We start from the raw sequence: 20,453 nt of genomic DNA on the forward strand, positions 1-20,453 counted from the left end.
ACACAGCTTCTCCCAACTCCTCACGTGTGGCACAATCTCCTGTTTCTGGTTCAAACGAGGGGAGTTTTGTAGCCTCAGGAGCAGGGGTTTGGTCCTTAAGCCCCATCTCAGCTCGGTGCAGGAAGGCAGTCTTGTTCAGTGCTTGAGCACCTGCACATCGATCTTCTTCAGACACGGTGCTTTTCTTCCCACCAGGCAGCATCTAGCCACGTTCCATGACAATTCAGTATTCAGGGAGTGATCTTTGCTCCCCAGCACGAAAATCCTGTTTATTCTGACTGAAAGCAGCTCCTCTTCTGCTCCAGTCCTATGGCAGAGGTTTGAGTGTGGTCTAAGGAAGAAGCTCAAACTTTACCTGTCCACAGCAGGTTTTGCAACATAATCTGTTTACTACACCCGTCGGGATTGTTCGACCTGTTCTAGAGAGGGCACCCAATGGGAGGGGCTGGAGGTGCAGCAGTTAGGACACAGGGTTAGGGGACACACTTCTCCAAAACCTGGGCAGAGCCGAGAGTCCTCTGGAGCGCACAGACACCCTCCAATGGTGAAGGGAAATGAGCTCCGGAGAGCAGGAATTATCCTGGCTGCCAGGGCTGGACTGACTCCCTGATCTGCTTTCAAGAGCCGTACAGGAAACTGGGAGTTCGTAGATCATTTAAGTTGAAAGAGGGGAGATTTGGATTACATACCAGGAAGAAATGTTTCCCTGGGAGGGTGGTGAAGCAGTGGCTGCCCCATCCCTGGAGGTGTTCAAGGCCAGGTTGGATGGGGCTTGGAGCCCCTGATCCAGTGGGAGGTGTCCCTGCCCATGGCAGGGGGTTGGAACTGGATGCCTTCAAGGTCCCATCCAACCCCAACTACCCTACAATTGCAGCCTAGGAGAAATAAATGCACAGACCTGGAAGGATGCATCCCACAAGCTTTCCTTCGCCTGGACCGATATCCAGACCTAGATACATCTGCAGCTTGGGTGAAAGCAAGTCGCAGCTGGGATGCCAAGTCACGTACCCCAGGTACGCACAGCAAAGGCCAGCCCCTGACATCGCAGCTGCTAACTGATACCCAATTTATCCACATCCTTACACCCACATTCCATTTTATTGGGACAGAAGACAGGGGCAGCTTGCAAACAGTCACGTTTAGAAACTGCAGTAGCACCTACAAATATGAAGACACTTTTTGCTAAATACGAGGCTCCCAAAGCTGATACAATGTGCATTTAAAAACAAAATCTGTCTTTTGACCCTGAGGTCCCATGTGCAAACCCAGCCCTAAGACAGGACAACTCCATAGGGGAACTTACCTTGTAACTACAGATAGGGACAGAACACTTTTCCAGGGGAATTGCACAGTAGGTTTAGGAGACGTAGTGGCCTCCCACACAGGGACAGGCTGAGGGAGTTGGGGTTGTTCAGCCTGGAGAGGAGAAAGCTCCGAGATGACCATATAGCGACCTTCCAGTACTGAAAGGAGCTACAAGAAAGCTGTGGAGGGGCTGTTCACAAAGGCTTGGAGTGATAGGATGAGGAACAATGGGTATAAACTGGAGAGAGGCAGATTTAGACTGGACAGAAGGAGGAATTTCTTCACTATGCAGGTGGGGAGGCCCTGGAACAGGCTGCCCAGGGAAGCTGTGGCTGCCCCATCCCTGGAGGTGTTCCAGGCCAGGTTGGATGGGCCTTGGGCAGCCTGAGCCAGTGGGAGGTGTCCCTGCCCATGGCAGAGGGTTGGGACTGGATGATCTTTAAGGTCCCTTCCAACCCAAACTATTCTATGATTCTTTGTGGATCGCAGCCCCTGGCAAAGGTCAGCAGTGCAGGCTTAGCTTCAAAACTGCTCTGGTAAAGCGAGGCAGGAAGCACATGCAAAGAGGCTCACAAACACCTCTCATTCTGTTATTCTTCAAGAAAAGAGATTGAGCAAAACTGTGCTGTGTTTCAGCCCTTTCAAAGTTACTTGCAAGACGAGGGTGAGACTGTTTGACAGGGATTGTCTAGGTACAATCTCATCCAAGGAAAACAACCATGAGCTGCTGCAGCAACACTTTCTCCAGAGCACCCCAAAGCCTGCAGGAATCAGAGTAAGAAACTTTGCTTTGTAGCTTTACCATTTCAGTAAGAATCTGCTGTTGGACTGTGCTGAAACACAAAACACTCGAAGTATCAAGAGAATAAACTTATTGAATTTAACAGAGCCCTGTGTGAATCATTTAAAAGTGAAGGTTTCAGTCCACTTTTTCAGTCTAGTTTGAGACTGGTTATTCATCTACATAATAAAACTGCTTATTTTTAACACGTGACGTTACTTGTGCTGCAAATTGTTTATGAAATGCTACCAAAAGGCTTGCACCTCACCTGAGCTTCTGCTTTGGAGGGTCACGATCTGCCTTTAACCCACCCAGCCTGGCCCACAATTATTGCCCAAAGTAATAACTTCTACAACAATAGAGAAAATATAACTGAGTTTTATTGTTTCAATGGAGTATTTTCCAGTTCAACTGGAAACAATCTTACAACAAATCAATCACCCCTGAAATCCCTTCGAGGAGCTCATACACCCTAAAACCAACTACTGAAAATAAACAATTTTTTTTTTTTTTTAACAAAATCTGGAATCCTTTTGTCATGACTATAACAACTACAAAAAGTAAACCAAAGCAGAATTATAACCCCTACTCCTCATCCAAATTCTTGCACAATATTTAGTGACTTCAAAAGTTGTGGTAACATGGGGAAGATGAAGTACCAAACCTGCACATTTTTTGATTGAGATCTACTTTTAAAGACACCCAAGAAGTGCTCCAGGACTTCTTAGCACATATTACAAGATGTTCAGTGAAGAATTTTACTGGGGAAGGGATATAAAAAAAAAAAAAAGTGCTCTGTTATCACCAAGTATGAGCATTTCATGCTCTTTAGAGCCTGTATCAAGTGAAGTTTGGGTCTCTCAATAGCCTCATTCCAAACTGACAGAAGGTGTAAGAGATAAATGGCCACATCTTGCAACCCTGCAAGCTACTCCTGATGAACCAGCGCAATTCTGAATTGCAGCAGGCCCTGCTCTGTCAGAACCTCTTGAGCCTTTGTGAGTCTGGCACCGTGAGGCCACAGCCTCCAAAACATTTGTTTCAGAAAAAAAAAACCAGGTAGGGAAGTTTTCAAACCAGATCAAAGTCCAGAAAGCAGGCACAAGCTTCAGCTTTATTGTTTTCCAAGCAACGGTCATCTTTGCAAGGGAATGATATTGCAGCTGAAAAAGAACAAGGTAGAAACATTAAAGTCACGGTTCTCAAACTGGCATAGAAGATCTGACATGGCATAAATCAGACCCACTGCACCCACCTACACTGGTTTCCTCAAACTCGCCACTGCGACCTTCCTCCCTGTGCTCACGTTTGACACTACTCGCCTCCCCATACCACTGCGCAAAAACGCCAGTTTCCAGCTCTCAGCTGGAACCCGCCAGCGAAGTCTGGCAGAGCAGGCAGCAACACACGTTGAGAGCAGAACACAGTGTTGGCCCGGCTGCAGGAAACATGCTCTGAGCTGGGCAAAAGCCTCATTCATTCTAGGGAGTGAAATAGGAGCTTACCCCAGGAGACCCTTCCCAATCCAGCGCTTTGGAGTCAGCCCCACGTGCACTTTTTTGCCGCTGCGGATCACAGTCACACTCAGGGGTCTCTGAAAAGGAGAAAAAAATAAAATAAGCATAAAAGATAGCAACTTTCCACTGTCATTTCATGTGGGGACATCTCCAGGAGATCTTTCACTTGCACTATGAAGCACTTGGTGGCTGTGGGAGTTTCTCTGGCCAGTACACCAGGGTAGCACAGCAACACAGCCGGACGCTGCAGGGAGTCCCCAGGGAGAACAGATAATATGACGCTCGCAACAAAGAGCACATGCCTCTTAGCTCTCCTCTACTCAGCAGGAATTAGCTCAGTGCTGTGAGAGAACAAGGCTACAAAAGCCCAGACTGAATCTGACACTGTTTAGACATGGAAATGATGATCCCCGAGACCTAAGTTCCATAGAAAAAGCTATGGCTGACAGAGAGAGGCAACAGAACACGGTTGAGGCAGAAATGAACTCACCCCTTCGCTATGCTGCACCACTGTCGCGATGTTCTGCAGGTTCTGGAAGTTGTTTGCGTTGACAGAACCAAACTCCACAATCTCATCATCGACCTGAAGTCCCTGGACAAAGATAGAAGAGATGAGCACCTGCCTGCTCCAAAGACAGGCAAGAGCATCACCCTTCATCTGGTCACACAGAGAGAGCTGTGCTATCGCACTGTTTCCACCATTCAAGCAACTGAAGTACTTAACACCCTCTCCATGTCCTTAGGAAGAAGGAAGTACTCATTCCTCAGTCCTTTTTGGGAAGGGAAGGCTAGAATGGTCAGTGAGGCCTTGCAGGAGCTGTGTGGTTCATGGATAGAGCTGAGAACAGAGCACTCGGCTCATTCCGGCACAGTGACTCACCTCTTCACAGGACACCCCAGCGTGACAAACAAAAGGGAAGGGGACACCCCAGTGTGACATAAACAAACGGGAAGGGGGGAGGAACCCTAATCAAACCAATCAAACCCCAATTTATTCCCACTTATTAATAAGAGGCAGAGAAAGCCACGTGTTATGTTTTCTCTCTGGGTCCACAAGAAGCCGTCCCCAGGGCTCTCAGCCTCCACCACCTTACCGAGATACTGGCAGGAGATCCTGGGGTCACTGCGTTCACTTTGGCAAAAGGCTGCGGCAGGCTCTGGGTCTGGCTCATCGCCTCGGCCAGCGCCTCCGCCTCATCCCGGGCGTGCTTCTCCTTCTCCCGGGCGTGCAGCTGGTGAAGAGCTTCCTCCACCTGCTTCATGAGGGCCTTGTGATCGTTCTGCAAACCTGAGGGTGAGATCATTAGCGCATATAGAGGAGGAGTGAGTTACATCTGAGGGTTCTATCTCAGCACACGGTCTCCTCTCCAACTATATGGAAAGTCGTGTTTTGTGTGTCTTGGATTTCAGCTTCTGCTGGGTCCTGGTGCCGGCCCTGCTCACACAGCCTGGCAGATGTTTATTGGTAGCAGTCAGGCACACAGAAACCATCCCTTAAATTTCAGTAAACACACAAGGAAGAGGGGTTCAGGAGCCCACGATCACCCAGAGACCATTAAGAAGCTGACATCTTTCTTTCATCAAGTCATGTACTGTTACATATGTAGAGCAAAAGTCATCCCCAAAGACAGGGTAAGCCTAGGAAAAAATAAATGCTAAGCTACCTTTTACCCAAAGTTTAGAGTAGTACAAAAACGCTTTGCTGCATTTCACAAATCCTAAATGGCTCCACAGCAGAATTTCAGTGCTGCTGCAACAGCATGTGGGTAAAAGCATTTTACTGACTAAGCTGATCATCATCAGCTACGAGCACAGCGCAAAATAATTGAAAAACAAATTCAAGACAATCCTATTTTTCAGTTTTCTGAGGAACTGCAACAAACATGCAGAGCATTGCAGTGCCACAGAACCATGGAATGGTTTGGGTTGGAAGGCACCTTAAAGATCATCCAGTTCCAACCCCCTGTGATGGCCAGGGGCATCTCCCACTGGATCAGGTTGCTCCAAGTCCCATCCAACAAGGCCTTGAACACCTTCAGGGATGGGGCAGCCACAACTTCCCTGGGCAACCTGGGCCAGGGCCTCACCACCCCCACCATGAAGAAATTCCTCCTTCTGTCCAGTCTAAATCTGTCCTTCTCCAGTTTATACCCATTGCCCCTCGTCCTATCACCACAGGCCTTTGTGAACAGTTCCTCCCCAGCTTTCCTGTAGCTCCTTCGGGTTCTGGAAAGTTGCTATAAGGCCTCCTCAGAGCCTTCTCTTCTACAGGTTGAACAACCCCAACTCTCTCAGCCTCTCCTCATATGGGAGGTGCTCCAGCCCTCGGATCATCCTTGTAGCCTCCTCTGGACCCGTTCCAACAGCTCCATCTCCTTCTTATGTTGAGGATTGCAGAACTGGACACAATGCTCCAGATGAGGTCTCACAAGAATCATAGAATGGTTTGGGTTGGAAAAGACATTAAAGCCCATAGAGTTCCGCTCTCTGCCGTGGGCAGGGACACCTCCCACTGGCTCAGGCTGCCCAAGCCCCATCCAACCTGGCCTTGAACCCCTCCAGGGATGGGGCAGCCAGCACCTCTCTGGGCAACCTGGGCCAGGGCCTCCCCACTCTCACAGTGAAGAAATTTCTCCTTCTATCTAGTCTAAATCTGCCCCTCTCCAGTTCACACCCGTTGCCCCTCATCCTATCACTACCAGCCTCTGCACAGAGGGGCAGAATCCCCTCCCCGGCCCTGCTGCCCACGCTTCTCCTAATGCAGCCCAGGACACGGTTGGTTTCTGGGCTCGGCTCCCCCGAGCTCCTCCCCAGCACCGCGGGTTCTCTCCCAGGGACTCACAGATGATGTTGTGCCGAGCGGTTCGCACTTGGTAGAGGTCGATATCGTCGCGGGGAAATCCCTCGGCGTCCACCAACGGCTCGTCCATCCCCACGCCCTTTTGCTGCGAGGGAAGAGGCGCCCGTCAGGCTGCGGGGGGAGTGGGGAGGCTGAAGCCCGGCCCCGCGCCCACCCAGCCCGCCGCCCCCCGCCGCACCGACCCCCTCCAGAAGCTCATAGCACGCCTTGATCTGCGCCTCGATCTCATCCTTCCTCTTCACCAGCTCTTGCACCTCACTGATGGTGATGGGGCGCCCGCCGGGCTGCGCCATGGCCGCACCACGGGGAAATGGCGTCACGGCTGGGCGGGGCTTTTGCGAATGGGCGTGGTCACCTAGGGGGCGGGGCCAAAAGGGGGCATGGCCAAAGCAGCGGAAGGCCTAGACCAATGAGGGGGCGTGGGTTTTGCGGATGGGCGTGGTCAATGCGGCGAGGGGCGTCAGCGCCAGGAAAGGGACTCGGACAGTGAGGGGGCGTGGTCAACTTGGAACGGGGGCGTGGTTTTATGAAGGGGCGTGGTTATACCTGCGGGGCGGGGCCAACGCGGGGGCGTTGTAGCGTCACGAACAGGCGTGGTTAATAGGGCGGTGTAGTTGTGGCTGTGAATGGGCGGTACCGTGAGGGGGCGTGGCCAGATGAGGGGGAGGGGTCAATAAGGGAAGGGGGCGTGATCATCACTGCCAGTGGGTGTGGTCGTTTTGGGCGTGGTCAGCGGAGATAACATGTAACGTGCAAGAGGGGCGTGGTCAATAGGGGGTGTGGTCATCTGTATGAGGAGTGACGATTCGGGGGCGTGGCCTGTGCCGCAGAGAGGGCGTGGCCATGCTCCGATCGGTGTCTTAAAGGGGCGTGGCCAGCGCCGGGGAGGGCAGAGGCAGTGCGGCGGAGGCCCGGAGGTAGTGCACGGCGTGTGAACGTGGAATAGTCTGGGTTCGAACGGACCTTAAAGCACATCCAGCTCCACACACCCCCGCCGTTAGCGGGGACACCTCCCACTGGCTCAGGCTGCCCGAGGCCCATCCAACCTGGCCTTGAACACCTCCAGGGATGGGGCAGCCACAGCTCCCTGGGCAACCTGTGACAGCGCCCCTCCACTCCCACCGTGAGGAAATTCCTCCTTCTGTCTGGTCTACATCTGCCCCTCTCCAGTTTATACCCATTGCCCCTCATCCTGTCCCCACCGGCCTTTGTAAACAGTCCCTCCACAGCTTTCTTGTAGCCCCTCTCAGTGCTGGAAGCTGCTGTAAGGTTTCCTCGGAGCCTTCTCTTCTCCAGGCTGAACAACCCCAACTCTCTCAGCCTCTCCTCATACGGGAGGTGCTCCAGCCCTCGGATCATCTTTGCAGCCTCCTTTGGACCTGTTCCAACAGCTCCATCTCGTTATGTTGAGGATTCCAGAACTGGACACAGTGCTCCAGATGAGGTCTCACAGGAGAGGATCAGAGGGGCAGAATCCCTTCCCTCGCCCTACTGGCCGCTCTTCTCTGGATGCAACCCTGCAGAGGGGTGAACGTCCGCAGGGGCAGGCTGGGGGGTGCTGCCCTGGTTGCATCACCCCCCCATGGCCCCGGCATGCGTGGGGCTCGGCCGTGGCGTCAGCAGGCTCCTGCGCCGCAGAGCCTCGCACCGTCACACACTTGTGTGCTTACACGCACACCGTTCTCCACGTTTAGTCCTGCTGTGCCACAGCCAGGAACACAAAGGACCGTGTGACGTGGCCCTGGAAAGCCATCCACGGGGTGATGCTGGCAGTTCCCAACCCAACCCAAACACGTCCATGGGTCCACTTTGATTTGGGGGTGGGAGAAGGTGGAGCTGAGGAGGAGCTTCCCCCTGTCCTGCCGCTACATTAAATGCCCTCACGGACTCTCGCCCTCTTCGCCGCTGTCACATCGCAAGGTCACAAAAATGGTGAGAGGCAATGGATGGGAATCAAATTAAACGCCTGGGGCTTAATGGTGCGAGACATTTCAGGAGTTTTACTGGCTTAAATCCGTTCAAATTTGGACTTTTCAAGTGATTGTGCTGGAAGAGCTGTTCCTTGCTTGCTGACCTTCGGATCCAAGCTCACTGGGCGCTGAGGTACCTTCCTGATGTGCTAAAATCTCTCTTTTCTGGTTTTCTCTTTCAGACATCTTATACAGACAAAGGAGAAAAGGTAAGAGCTGTTCCATACCCGCAGCCCTGCCCCGCTGCCTGGTGTGAAACATCAACCATGTTAACGCAAATAGACTCCATTCCTCACTCCCGGGTTGCCTGGTAAAATCAAAAGTACAACTGCACTCTGCAGGGCTACGCAGGATGTGGACCCTCCTCATTAATCAGTGTTAATAATGGAAATTTTTTTGTTTCCCTGTGCTTTTTGGTTGGGGAGGAGGGTGACAAACGGGAAACGATGGGTATTTCCCAGCCAACAGCGATGCCTGAGCAGAATCCTCATTTGTTGCAATGTTTATTTTGAAACCCTGCACCTATTTGCCACCTTTTTTCCCCTATAAAATGCTTTCCAAACGTGGCCAATGCTGTGGGTTGGGGAGCAGAGGAAAGGGAGATTTGTCCCAGCAGCGGCACTTGGTTAAGAGCATTTCAGGGGTGGATTGATCATTAATGCAGCAGAGTTCAAGACCGCTTGTGAGGAGCACCAGGACTGACCCAGCCAGGGCTTTGCACCCTCCACCTGGGAGAGCAGGATCCTGTGGCACCTGACTGTAAAGTACTTGGCAAAAAAAACCCTGTTTTGGGGTAGCAGCCAGGGTTTAACCCAGCTAATCTAAATGTATTCGCAGGAGATGCATTTTTAGGGTCACAGCTGCCGCTTCTCCCTGCTCCAGCCATGAGCAACACTGCAGTAAAGGTGGCGGCGGCGGCTCTCAGCCCTGTTTTCCCCTCCTCTTTAGCACCAGCGAGGCCGCTTCATCCATTTCCACTCCATCACCTTCTGGGTCGGCAATGCCAAGCAGGTGAGAGGCTGCGGCCGGTTGGTTCGTGTCACGGTGGGCGCCTGCCACGCCAGGAGAGGGTGGCCACGCTGGGCATTGGCTGCCGCAGGGGCGGTTCACCCCGGCTGCCCACCGGATTGGGGCCGTGCCGGCATCCCAGAGCCTGTCCCTGGCTCAGCGCCTGTGGTCACCAGCACAACCTTGGCCAACGGCCTTGGGAGCCCTTGCGCAAGGCGAGGGGCGGCTGCCGGGGGTGTGTGCAGGAGGGGTCCGGCAGACACAAACAGGCATGCGCCGCAGGGCTCGAGCCGTGGTCCTGGTCCCCAGCCTGCAGCCAGAAGGTGCCATGGGGTCTGCTCTCCATCGCTCACTGCCGAAAGGCTGCTGGCCAGTTAAAAACCCCTATGACTACGAAGATGATGCGAGGGCTGGAGCACCTCTGCTGTGAGAACAGGCTGAGAGAGATGGGGTTGTTCAGCCTGGAGAAGAGAAGGCTCCAAGGAGAGCTTAGAGCAGCTTCCAATACTGAAAGGGGCTCCAGGAAAGCTGGGGAGGGGCATTTTACAAAGGCCTGGAGTGACAGTGAACTTCCAGTACCTGAAGGGACTAAAAGAAAGCTGTGGAGGGCCTGTTTACGAAGGCTTGTGGTGAAAGGACAAGGGGCAATGGGTATGGACTGGAGAGGGGCAGATTTAGACTGGACAGAAGGAGGAATTTCTTCACAATGAGAGTGGGGAGGCCCTGGCCCAGGTTGCCCAGAGATGCTGTGGCTGCCCCATCCCTGGAGGGGTTCAAGGCCAGGTTGGATGAGGCTTTGAGCACCCTGATCCAGGGGGAGGTGTCCCTGCCCACCACAGAGGCTTTGGAACTAAATGGCTTTAACATCCCTTCCAACCCAAACCATTCTATGATTCCATGATTTCTGTCTGCAGTGCTTTTTGCCCAACGTGGCAGATGAACAAGAGACACAGAAACGTTTCCCCCTCGGCGGTGGCTGCGCACCAGCCCTGCGCACGCTGTGCCCTGCCAGTCCCTGGCTGCGTTGGGTGCGGGAGGGCTCTGGAGGCAATGCTTCCCATGGAATTTGGGGTTTTTTTGTCCCAATATGGGCCCTTTCTCTCCTCTTCTTGCTCCTCCCGTGCTGCTGGAGGGAAGCAGAAAAACCCAGGTCCTCCCTGGGTGCACACACGTGAACACGCATGACTCGCACACACAGTCATGACCGTTTCCCATGGGATGTTGCCCTGCCCGGGGGGATCCCTGGGGGAACCGGGTCTGCCAGCACTGTGGCTTCAACGGGGTGGCTTTCACGTGCCCGCAGGCTGCGTCCTACTACTGCAACAAGCTGGGGTTTGAGGAGCTGGCGTACCGGGGGTTGGAGACCGGCAGCAGGGAGGTGGTCTCACATGTCATCAAGCAGGACAAGGTAAGGGTCTGCTGCACCTTGCAGAGGTGCCACTGCCAGGGCGGAGGTTGGGGGAAGACGAGCTAGTGTCAGGCACATGGGTGCTGTTGAAACCCATTTGTACTATCAAACCCCACACCCGTGGTGCCTCTGCCCCAGGCTGATCCTACAGCCGCACAGCCAAGTCTCCATCCCTCATCATTCCTCTTCTTCCTAACCAGATCGTGTTTGTTCTCTCGTCTGCCCTCAACCCAGGCAATGAAGGTAGGTGCTGGGGGGATGGAGCGGGCAACAGCCACGGCGGAGCAAAGCACCTCTGCTCATGCCTGTGGCTGCTCTTGCTCTGGGCAGAGATGGGGGAGCACCTGGTGAAACACGGTGATGGGGTGAAGGACATTGCCTTTGAAGTCGAGGACTGTGACTTCATCGTGCAGGTAGGAAGCCCCTCTGCTCCCTCCTGCCTGACACCCTGGAACGGCAAAGGGAGGTGGGGAAGGGCCCTGGGGGACATCTCCCCCCTCAGCCCAGGGCAGCTGTGACAGGAGGAGGTCTCTCTTCTTCTGCCCAGAAAGCCAAGGAGCGTGGAGCCGTGGTGGTGAAGGAACCCTGGGTGGAAGAGGACAAATTCGGGAAGGTGAAGTTTGCTGTGATCCAGACGGTAAGCAGCAGGGCAGCTGTGGAGGCTGAGCTCCTGCACCAGAGCAGGGTCTCTGGAGCAGACTGGACCCAGGAGGTCCTGGAAAAAACAGGGTCACCGTGCAGCCACTTTTTCCCCTCTCATAGTATGGTGACACCACCCACACCTTGATAGAAAAGCTCAACTACAAGGGCCTCTTCCTACCCGGGTACCACCCGCCCCTCTTCAAGGACCCCCTGCTGCCAAAGTTGTGAGTAGTTTCTGGAGGGTTCTGCACGGCTCGTTGCCGCCGTGTACTGGTGGGATGTCCCACCGAGGAGCTGGACAGGTCCCCAGTCCCTCGCCCTGGAGCTCACCATGCTGTTGGGTGCCCCCGACCCCAGCTGAGAGCCACCCCCCATCTTCCCTCTGCAGACCGAGTGGTAAGCTCAGCTTCATTGACCACGTCGTGGGGAACCAGCCCGACCTTCAGATGGTCCCAGTAGCAGACTGGTGAGAGCAGGGAGGGCGGGCAGGAGGTGGGATGGAGCAGCAGCATTGCTTTGCTGGTCCCACGGCTTCCAACAATGGTGGTGGCCGAGGCTGATTGAGCCAGAGCAGAGCTTCATTAGTGTGGAGATGGAGCAAGGGACTTGATTGCACCCTTTGTGGCCTGGGCAGGTACCAGAAGAACCTGCTCTTCCACCGCTTCTGGTCGGTGGATGACAAGCAGCTGCACACCGAGTTCAGTGCCCTGCGCTCCATCGTGGTCACCAACTATGAAGAGACCATCAAGATGCCCATCAATGAGCCTGCATTTGGCAAGAAGAAATCCCAGATTCAGGTGAGCAGACACCAGTGGTTGATCCCTCAGGCTGCTGTTGCCTCGAGCTTGGCCTGGGTGAACGAAAAGGACCAAGGGTCAGTGATTCGGAGCTGGTGCAGACGTGCTGTGCAAAGGTGGCTCTCTGGAAAGCAGCCCTGGCTCTGTTTGTGTCCATCACGGGCTGTCAAACCCTGGGCCAGCTGCCAGGATGGAGCTGGTTTATCCCCATCTCACCAATATTGTCTTCTTTCGTTTTGTGGTTCCTCTGAGCAGAGTTTGCGCTCATGTTTTTAACCCCTGACCAGCCCTTTGCATGCTGTAGCTGTGCTGTCACTAATGGAGGGATGTTTTTTTCCCCGTAGGAATATATCGACTACTACGGAGGGGCTGGAGTCCAGCACATTGCCCTGAACACCTCCGACATCATCTCAGCGGTGAGTGCAGCCTGCAGCAGCTCCCTGCCCTGGCCCATCCTGCTCCAGCGCTGCTCTGCCTCTGCCCGGGCCCACCAGAATGGTCCTCATCACAGGGCGGTGGTGAACTCTGACCCCCATTGAGGTGTGAGGACATGGGCTTTGTCCCATGGTCATCTTACAACCAGGATGAACTGCCAGGAGAGTCACTCGAAAGGGACCTGCCTGACCTGTGGGTGCTGGCAGATGCCCATCCCTACAGCTTCACGCAGTTGGGGTCTGCAGGGCCCCTGGTGGCATGTTCCGTCCTTGAGGGTGGCTGGTGGGCAGCCTAGATGAGCCACCATAGCACATCACCCACGTTTGCCTGGGGCAGATGCTGGTCTGGACTGAGCCCAGCTCAGTCTGGTGTTGGGCTTGTCTCCAGACTAAACGGCCTCCGGAGGTGTCAGGGGGTTGGGGTGGGGTGAAGAATCCTTACACAGTGGCCAACTCTCTGCACAGCCTGGAAAGGGCATCTTGGTCCCTCCTATTCCTGGTGCCCGAGGCGAGAAGGTGGGACAGGTTCCTATGCATGAGGTTGGCCAATGTCATTGGCAAGCATCGCTGCCTCCCAACACCCTCCCTTCTGGGCCATCCTCTTGGCACAAACCCATCCACAAACCGGTCTCAGCCCTGACCCACGCTGGGCTCTCCCCTGCGTTGTAGATCACCAACCTGAAGCAGCGGGGCATGCAGTTCATGGATGTGCCATCCAGCTACTACCAGATGCTGCGGGAGAGGCTGAAAACAGCCAAAATCAAAGTGAAGGAGAACATTGACAAGCTGGCGGTGAGTCAGACTGGCCTGAAAGGGAAAATGCTTGCTTGGGGCTGGACCTGCTCTCCAAAGTCTTTTGCAGGGATGAGGGTTAGGCAGAGAGTTTCCCTTGCTCCTCTATGGATCTTTGAGGTGTTCCTTTTCTCCAGGAACTGAAAATCCTGGTGGATTTTGATGAGAAAGGCTACTTGCTTCAGATCTTCACCAAACCTGTTCAAGACAGACCCACGGTCTTTCTGGAGGTCATCCAGCGGCACAACCATCAGGTTGGTTTGAGGATTTCAGTGTGATCTTCCTCAAAACCTCAGGGCCATCAAGTCCTGTCACCCAGACAGCCCTCAGTGCTGCTCCTTCCCAGCTGCTTCCGAGCTGATGAACGCTCTGCCCATCCCCGTGGTCTGTAACGTTGTCATCTCCACAGGGCTTCGGTGCTGGGAATTTCAAGTCTCTGTTTGAAGCAATAGAAATGGATCAAGATGCAAGAGGAAACCTGACCATTCTGGAGCCCAACGGGGAGACCAAGCGCATCTAGAGGACGGCAGAAAACGCCGCCCTCACCCCTAATGAGCTGATTCACAAATGAACCAGGAAATGGCTGATGTTTTGGTAAATAGCCCAGACTCAAGCGTCATAAATCCAGGGAAGAGCTGCCAAGTTGGAGATGTAAAAGGACTCAAAACCTACCCTGACCCTGCGCTGCCCTCCAGTCACTTCTTGGGAGAAGGAGCATGGAAATAGCAATCATGGTCTTAAAAAGCAGTTTAAGCTGATCCAAACCACCAATTTCTTAACAAAGGGCAGATTAAAGGCCTGTGCCAAAGACGCAGCTATGGAGGAAGACAGAAGGAACAACTGGGAGTGCTTAAATTTAGACCAGTCAAAGTCTTCTGTTAAATTTTAACTACATGGGAAGCCAGGAGAGGAAAGCACGGAGGCGTTTGCCTATCTGTACATCCCATTTTGTAAGATTCTCCTTTAATTGCTTTTAGACTCAATCTTAAATTTGAATTTGCTGAGATTAAACATACAGTTTTAGGGTAGTTACAACATTCTGGAATGAGACTTCATCGAATTTACGTATTTCAGCCTTCCCAAGGCAGCACAATCTCACTCGAATACCTGTAAATTCATGAATTGATGAAGGGTTAGTGTTTTTCCTGTGTTTCAAGAAGCAATTGCTGGCATTGACAGCAATTCCTCGGCTCATATCCCAGCTGCATGTGCAACGTCCCCTCTGGGCTTCGCTCTGGTGTTGTCACTGTCCTTTGCAAGGGGGACTTTCCCTACCGACACAATAAAACCCTGTTCTGTCACAGTTGAATGCCTGGTAAGATAACACGTTGGGGCTGGAGCCCCTCTACCGCACGCTGGCTGTGGCTGGAGGTTGAACACTACCAAGGAGCCCACAGACCTCAGTACATGACTGCTGAAGAACATCTTGGGGTCTCCAGTGTCCATGGAGGGCACAGCTGCCCTCCAAAGCCTTAGTGCACCCACCACTGCTCCCCAAGACTCTCACCATCAAAGCTGCTCAAACCCTGAGCAGCCCAAGCCCCTGCCAAGCTCTCGGCTCAGGACAGGTTCCTTGGATGAGTCCTTCCAGCAGCCCAAGCCCCTGCCAAGCTCTCGGCTCAGGACAGGTTCTTTGGATGCGTCCTTCCAGCAGCCCAAGCCCCAGCCCCTTCCGGCCACCCTCCAGGCTGAGCCCTGGCGCCTTCTGCCCCACGAGGTCTGGCTGTCCCTGCATCCCCATCCCTTCAGCCCAGGATGGGACTACTCTGCACATCAGACAACCCTACACAGGGAGGGTTAGCATCAGGGTTAGGGTTTGGGTTTGAGTTGTCCCAGACTCCCCTTCAACCACCCTGGTCAGCTGCAGAAGCCAAGAACTGAGCTGGGAAGTCACCTACAGCCCTGGCTCGCTCCTAGCTCTTCCATGTCCTCCTCCATTAGCCACTCCATCTCTTCTCCGGGTCTCTATTTTTCTAAAGCTCAAAGAAGCCAATTTTACCACTAACACATTCCCAGCGACAGCAGCTCCCAACAAGGGTGGGTGAGGGCACGGCGCTGGCTCCAGGCTGGGTTTTCATCCCTGCCAAACTTCAGCTGCTTCCGCGGCTCCTTCCTCCCATCAACCACAGGCAACAGAACTCATTTCACGTTTAAATAAACTGATTGAAAAGAAAGAAACCAAAGGGCCTCGTGCCCCAACAGCCGTACAGCATCACCCGAAGCAGCAACGCTCATACCTCGCTTTGTAGGTTAAGGGCTTTCACCTCTATGAAGCTTAAAAAACAACTGTGACTCAGAAAAATCCAGGGCAGAGCTGGAGGAGCAGTGACGGCGCCGCCGAGGCTGGATGGGATCAGGACACCCGCGACGCCCAGTGGTGCTTCAGCTCTGAAAGGCTGCAAGGATTTTTACTACTAAGAAAATTTCCTTTCAGTTTATAAACTTAAATCACTCCCCCTCTATTACTTTCTTGCAACATAATGTTGCTTAAAGTGATTTTTTTTTGCTACCGGAATCAATACTTTCAATAAACTTGGCTGGAAATCACTTCTTCAGATTGTTCCTTTTCTGGGTGTGGTTCCGTCAGCTCTCACTATTCCCAGCGCGGGTCTGAGAGCAAAAAGCTGCCCTAGCTATACATGAAGCACAACATAATTTTTCTGTAAGAAAAGTCAGTATATTTATGGTTTGCTTTATAAAAGTTACTATAATACAATGGTACATAGTATTCAATTCACAAAAATATGAACAAATATGTACAGCATGACACATCCACAACAAAAACACTTTCTTCAAAACAAGGTACATACTGGTGACAGATTCTATATGCACAAAACATCCCTAAATTTATAAATTTGCTTAAAGAAAGAAAAAGCAGAAATCCTAAATCTTCAAAGCAGAGCTGTTTGGTTTTTTTTTTTTTTAAGGAACTTAAAAAAAAAAAGGATTTTTTCATTTATTGCAAACCATTTTACCTGCCCCCTTTTAAAGGAGGCCCTTTATTTTTCACACTGTGAATTAAACCAACCTGTTTATAGAGAAAACTGCAAAGATTGGGAGCCGGGTGTTGTTCCATTTTGCTTTTAAAACTGCCCATTTGGTTTAGAGTGTCCGTTACGATGTGTTTCTTTTCACCTGGACAAATACTACAGTGGCGATTAAGGAGGAAACTCATAAAAAAACCAAAACAAATATTAAATTGAAAAAAAAATCCAGTTGCAAACTCGCTTAAATACATTTTAGGTTGTCTATTAGACTGTACACATTTCCTCGCTTGAAATAAATAGATTTTGCACATTAGGTTTCAGACTGAGGGGAGGGAAAAAGAAGAAGCCTTGACTTGGCAATTTTATGTCTTCGGTTTCTTAATGCTTCTAATTCCATCTATTTATTTGACAAAAGAAAACATATTTATACAGAATTTACATTATACAAAGCTTGACACAAGCTGTAAATGCCACCAGCTCCTTTGCTATACTTAGTCCTTCTTCCTCCCCATCTCCTCGACATGATTTAGAGCTGGGATCTGTTTAAAAAGAACTCCAAATTACAATAGTCACCTTTAATAAATTATTTACATGCTCTTGAAGTACAAAGAAATCAGCAAAAAAATTTCAACATGTTTCTACAAGAAACGGTGTTTGAAGAGAAGATTCTTGACTTTTGCCTATGTACAGAAGATGCATTTTTTTTTTATACTTCAAAATCCTTTTTTCCTTAATTTTTTATTTTATACAGAAATGCACTGAAATGATCCCTGAAAAAGGTCACAAAAACCAGAACCGAAACTACTGGATACTTTGTTGGAGTTTAAAAATGTTATTTTTTTTTGTTTTCTCTTGTAGAAATAAGCTGCTCTGCACAATATAAATCTCTGCACGATGAGCCCCTTCCCCTGCAGTCCCCGACAGCCACAGACCCCTCTCCGGGACCAACCTGGGATTGCACACAGCGGCGTGAACCGAATGGATAAATGAGGTGCCGGGTGGGATCTGCGAGCACAGAGGAACGCCAGCTGCGGAGGCATCTGCACCCTGAACTCAAGCCAGCTTCGTGTTGGGAAACTAAAGATTTAAGTTCGACTTCCACGACATTTTCTCTTGGGTGGTTTCACCTAACGAGATACGATTTTGCAGGGAGCACAGCCAACATCGCTCTTATGTCTTAGGTTTCAATTGAAGTGAAAATAAATTTGGGATGTGCTTTTCAACAAACAAAACATTAGTAAATCTCTCTGTAAAGAGGTGGGTGAGGTTTCTTTTAACCCCTCCCCACCATTTCCATGGGGTGCGGGGGCGCCCGTGCTGACCACAGGAGGCGAACGCTGGGTCCGATCCACCTTAGAGGGTGAATCGCACACTTTCTGCCTTTCTCCTTCTGTCTCGCCCCTTCCTCAGTCCGAGCCAAAGCACTTGGGAGGGATTCAAAAGGCATCTCCTGCCCTGGTGAGACCTTGCTGGGTTGCAGGGCAGCCACGGGCAACCGCGGCACCGCATGGAAATCACTCAAGCAGACTTACAATCCTCACCATAAAAAGATCTGGTTTGGGGACAGGGCAGCTTTGCAGCCTGAAATAAAAGCTGCACAGGTAGAAAACTGTAAGCCACGATCCATGGGGAAGATCAGAGAAGCCTCAGGTTTGGCTTTGGGACCAGACTAATGTGTTTTTTCAGAAGTGCTGCGGGTCCAACAGCTCCGTTTCCTCCTGGGAGCTCAGCTCTTCCAAAAACTCACTTTGTCTGGGATCCTAAAAAAACGGATGGGATATGCGTTTCAGAAGTACCCAAGTGATTTAAGTGCTCATCGTCTTCAGCACCCAAATCCCTTTGGTACTCCCAAAAATGCAGTGGAGGACCCCAGCCTGTAGGTGAGGTTTCAGAAGGCTGTGAGCTGCCTCCCCACCTCTCCTCAACAATGATTAAGGCAAACTGCAGGGGCTAATCCTGACCGGAGCACACAGATACGCTGTGAAATACCAAACTGTGAGCAGGTATGTAGGGGCTGGGCCATTTGGGGTGTCTTCACCCCCACAAAACCAGTGTTAATGCACTGGTTTATTCAACCAGAGAGGAAGAAGGCCAAGGACAGGCAGGGGCTTCAGTTCTGAGACCCAGGAAACGTCCGTGCACTTCCAAAGCTTTGAAAGTAAAAGGCCAAGCTGATGCCAACCAGAGCATCAACACAACAAGATGAATCTAATTTAAAGACAATCAATTGAGCAGCTGGTTTAACTCCCAAACACTTCTGCCATCGCTGCAGCTACAACGTCCAATGACAGAAAGCAGTTGTGCTTCTCATCGTTTTAGGTTCTGGGTCACCATTACCCAATTGCTGGAGAGGTTTATAAAGAGAAGGTGAAACAGTGAAACCAAAACAAAACCAGAGGTGAGACTTGGGCCTGTCCAATCTCAGCAAGAGTTCCCTCGCCCTCAGACAGAAACACAGGCAGTGTTAAGGCAGCTTGTAGCAGTCTTTGCGTTCCTGTCCTTTCAGGCCTTTTGTCTGAAGGAGAAATTCAGATGCAGAGATCTAACCTACATTACGAGCGTCACTCTGCAGCCTGGGCCCGGCAATTCTCCCTGACGGCTGAAAAAACTTCCAGGAAACTCTTTTGTGGGGCTGTAATCTCTGATCGTGGAGCTGTGGTCGTACAGCAATTATCATTGATTTTAAAAGGCTACAAGAATACAGCTGTGCAATTTGTTCTGTGGGGAGAAGGTGTTTAGTTATGCAGATAATCTTCCCATTTCATAACAAAATTGCAACTTCCCCTTATAAGCCAATTAAAAAGGCTTTAGTACAACTAATCTCTACTTCTAAAGCAGGAGAAATTCAATGCGAATTGAAAAACTGATCCTGTCTCTACCTGAACAGTCGTGTAACAATTCCAGATCACATCCAAAGAAGTATTTCTTTGGTGTTTTGTCCCATTTTCAAAGGGAACCTCTCAAAGAACTGCAACCTCCACCTCAGCGCATCTACAAGGACAAAACATATTGAAAAATAATTTCAAAATAACGTCTTCTATATTTAAAAGAACATTCATTTTCATGCTGTAGATGGGGAGAATGGGATTGCTCTCGCAGTCTGCTGCTGGGGACACTCTTACAACGTTTGTACTGGAGGGATGGGACCATCCCATGGCAACTTACTGAGTAACAGAGGGAGGAGACCTGCACGGCACAGCTTGCTCCTATCACAGGAGGCATCTCCCACATTCAAGGACAGAGCAAATACTCCATGTAAAATGCCAGAAGGGCAGGGATATGCAGACAAAAATGAGAAAAGTTATTATGAGACAGATATCAGCCTGTTCCCCCATCTACAGGAAGAAAATCTGTTATAAACGTGGGCCTTAGTGCATGCTTACAAGGAGAGTAAGATTTCTACTGCACAAACACGGGCTGAATTGTCCACTCAGTTTCAGTCTCTGTCATTTTTGCATGCAAGACAAACCTATCTCCAAGAAATGGACATTCCTACAGGCCACACGCCATGCCATGATACTACAGCTACACAACTGACTCAATTTCTTACTAACGATCGCGGTATCCAATTATTTTTTTTACGTATGGGTGCAGAGGCTTTGATCCCCCGATATACCAGCGTGGCATATGATAATTAGAGATGAGCCCAAGGCGCTGAGTCGCGGTTTGCGGCTGACCCGACTCTTTCCCAGGGTGTCTGCCTTGGGGGACTTGTTCAGGCTCATCCCTAACGAAAAGGCAGGACAGCTCACCTATAGTCTCGTCGCGGACACATCTCCACACACACACGCACCCGAGCACACACGCACACGTCCATTCACACACCCTCAAGCCTCCGGCTTGCTCTGTAACATCAACCTTACATTTATTTACAGCTTACTCTGAGAAATCTGTGCAATTTCAGCCAATCAAACTCCCAGCAAACCCTATATGGCATTTTCAGTCTCTGCTT

The 20,453-nt window shown here is 51.3% G+C and overlaps 2 protein-coding genes across 2 annotated transcripts; one reads left to right on the forward strand and one right to left on the reverse strand.

Moving 5' to 3' along the window:
- Positions 1-2,448: 2,448 nt before the first annotated feature.
- PSMD9 (proteasome 26S subunit, non-ATPase 9) lies at positions 2,449-6,803 on the reverse strand. Its single transcript, XM_054082393.1, has 6 exons — positions 6,646-6,803; positions 6,446-6,548; positions 4,698-4,891; positions 4,094-4,195; positions 3,592-3,680; positions 2,449-3,249 (listed from the first exon to the last, which is right to left on the reverse strand). The coding sequence occupies exons 1-6, from the start codon at positions 6,754-6,756 to the stop codon at positions 3,222-3,224; spliced, it is 627 nt and encodes a 208-aa protein (XP_053938368.1). The 5' UTR covers positions 6,757-6,803; the 3' UTR covers positions 2,449-3,221.
- Positions 6,804-8,185: 1,382 nt separating this feature from the next.
- Positions 8,186-14,825, forward strand: HPD (4-hydroxyphenylpyruvate dioxygenase). Its single transcript, XM_054082661.1, has 14 exons — positions 8,186-8,395; positions 8,616-8,642; positions 9,382-9,444; positions 10,745-10,849; positions 11,050-11,092; positions 11,180-11,262; positions 11,397-11,486; positions 11,612-11,715; positions 11,880-11,957; positions 12,126-12,288; positions 12,633-12,704; positions 13,392-13,514; positions 13,652-13,768; positions 13,924-14,825. Exons 1-14 carry the CDS (start codon positions 8,393-8,395, stop codon positions 14,032-14,034), a joined length of 1,182 nt encoding a protein of 393 aa, XP_053938636.1. The 5' UTR covers positions 8,186-8,392; the 3' UTR covers positions 14,035-14,825.
- Positions 14,826-20,453: the final 5,628 nt, after the last annotated feature.

The sequence above is a fragment of the Cuculus canorus genome, chromosome 17 (assembly GCF_017976375.1).
Source record: "Cuculus canorus isolate bCucCan1 chromosome 17, bCucCan1.pri, whole genome shotgun sequence".
Taxonomy (NCBI): domain Eukaryota; kingdom Metazoa; phylum Chordata; class Aves; order Cuculiformes; family Cuculidae; genus Cuculus; species Cuculus canorus.

Bases quoted from the DNA above. Each gene is read 5' to 3' on its own strand.
- PSMD9 (XM_054082393.1), bottom strand. From the start codon at position 6,756: ATGGCGCAGCCCGGCGGGCGCCCCATCACCATCAGTGAGGTGCAAGAG. The intron at 6,549-6,645 runs GTCGGTGCGGCG...CTTCCCTCGCAG, and splicing joins GCTATGAGCTTCTGGAGGGG to CAAAAGGGCGTGGGGATGGA. The intron at 3,681-4,093 runs GTGAGTTCATTT...TCTCCTTTTCAG, and splicing joins TGGTGCAGCATAGCGAAGGG to AGACCCCTGAGTGTGACTGT.
- HPD (XM_054082661.1), top strand. The intron at 11,263-11,396 runs GTAGGAAGCCCC...TCTTCTGCCCAG, and splicing joins ACTGTGACTTCATCGTGCAG to AAAGCCAAGGAGCGTGGAGC. The intron at 11,716-11,879 runs GTGAGTAGTTTC...TTCCCTCTGCAG, and splicing joins GACCCCCTGCTGCCAAAGTT to ACCGAGTGGTAAGCTCAGCT.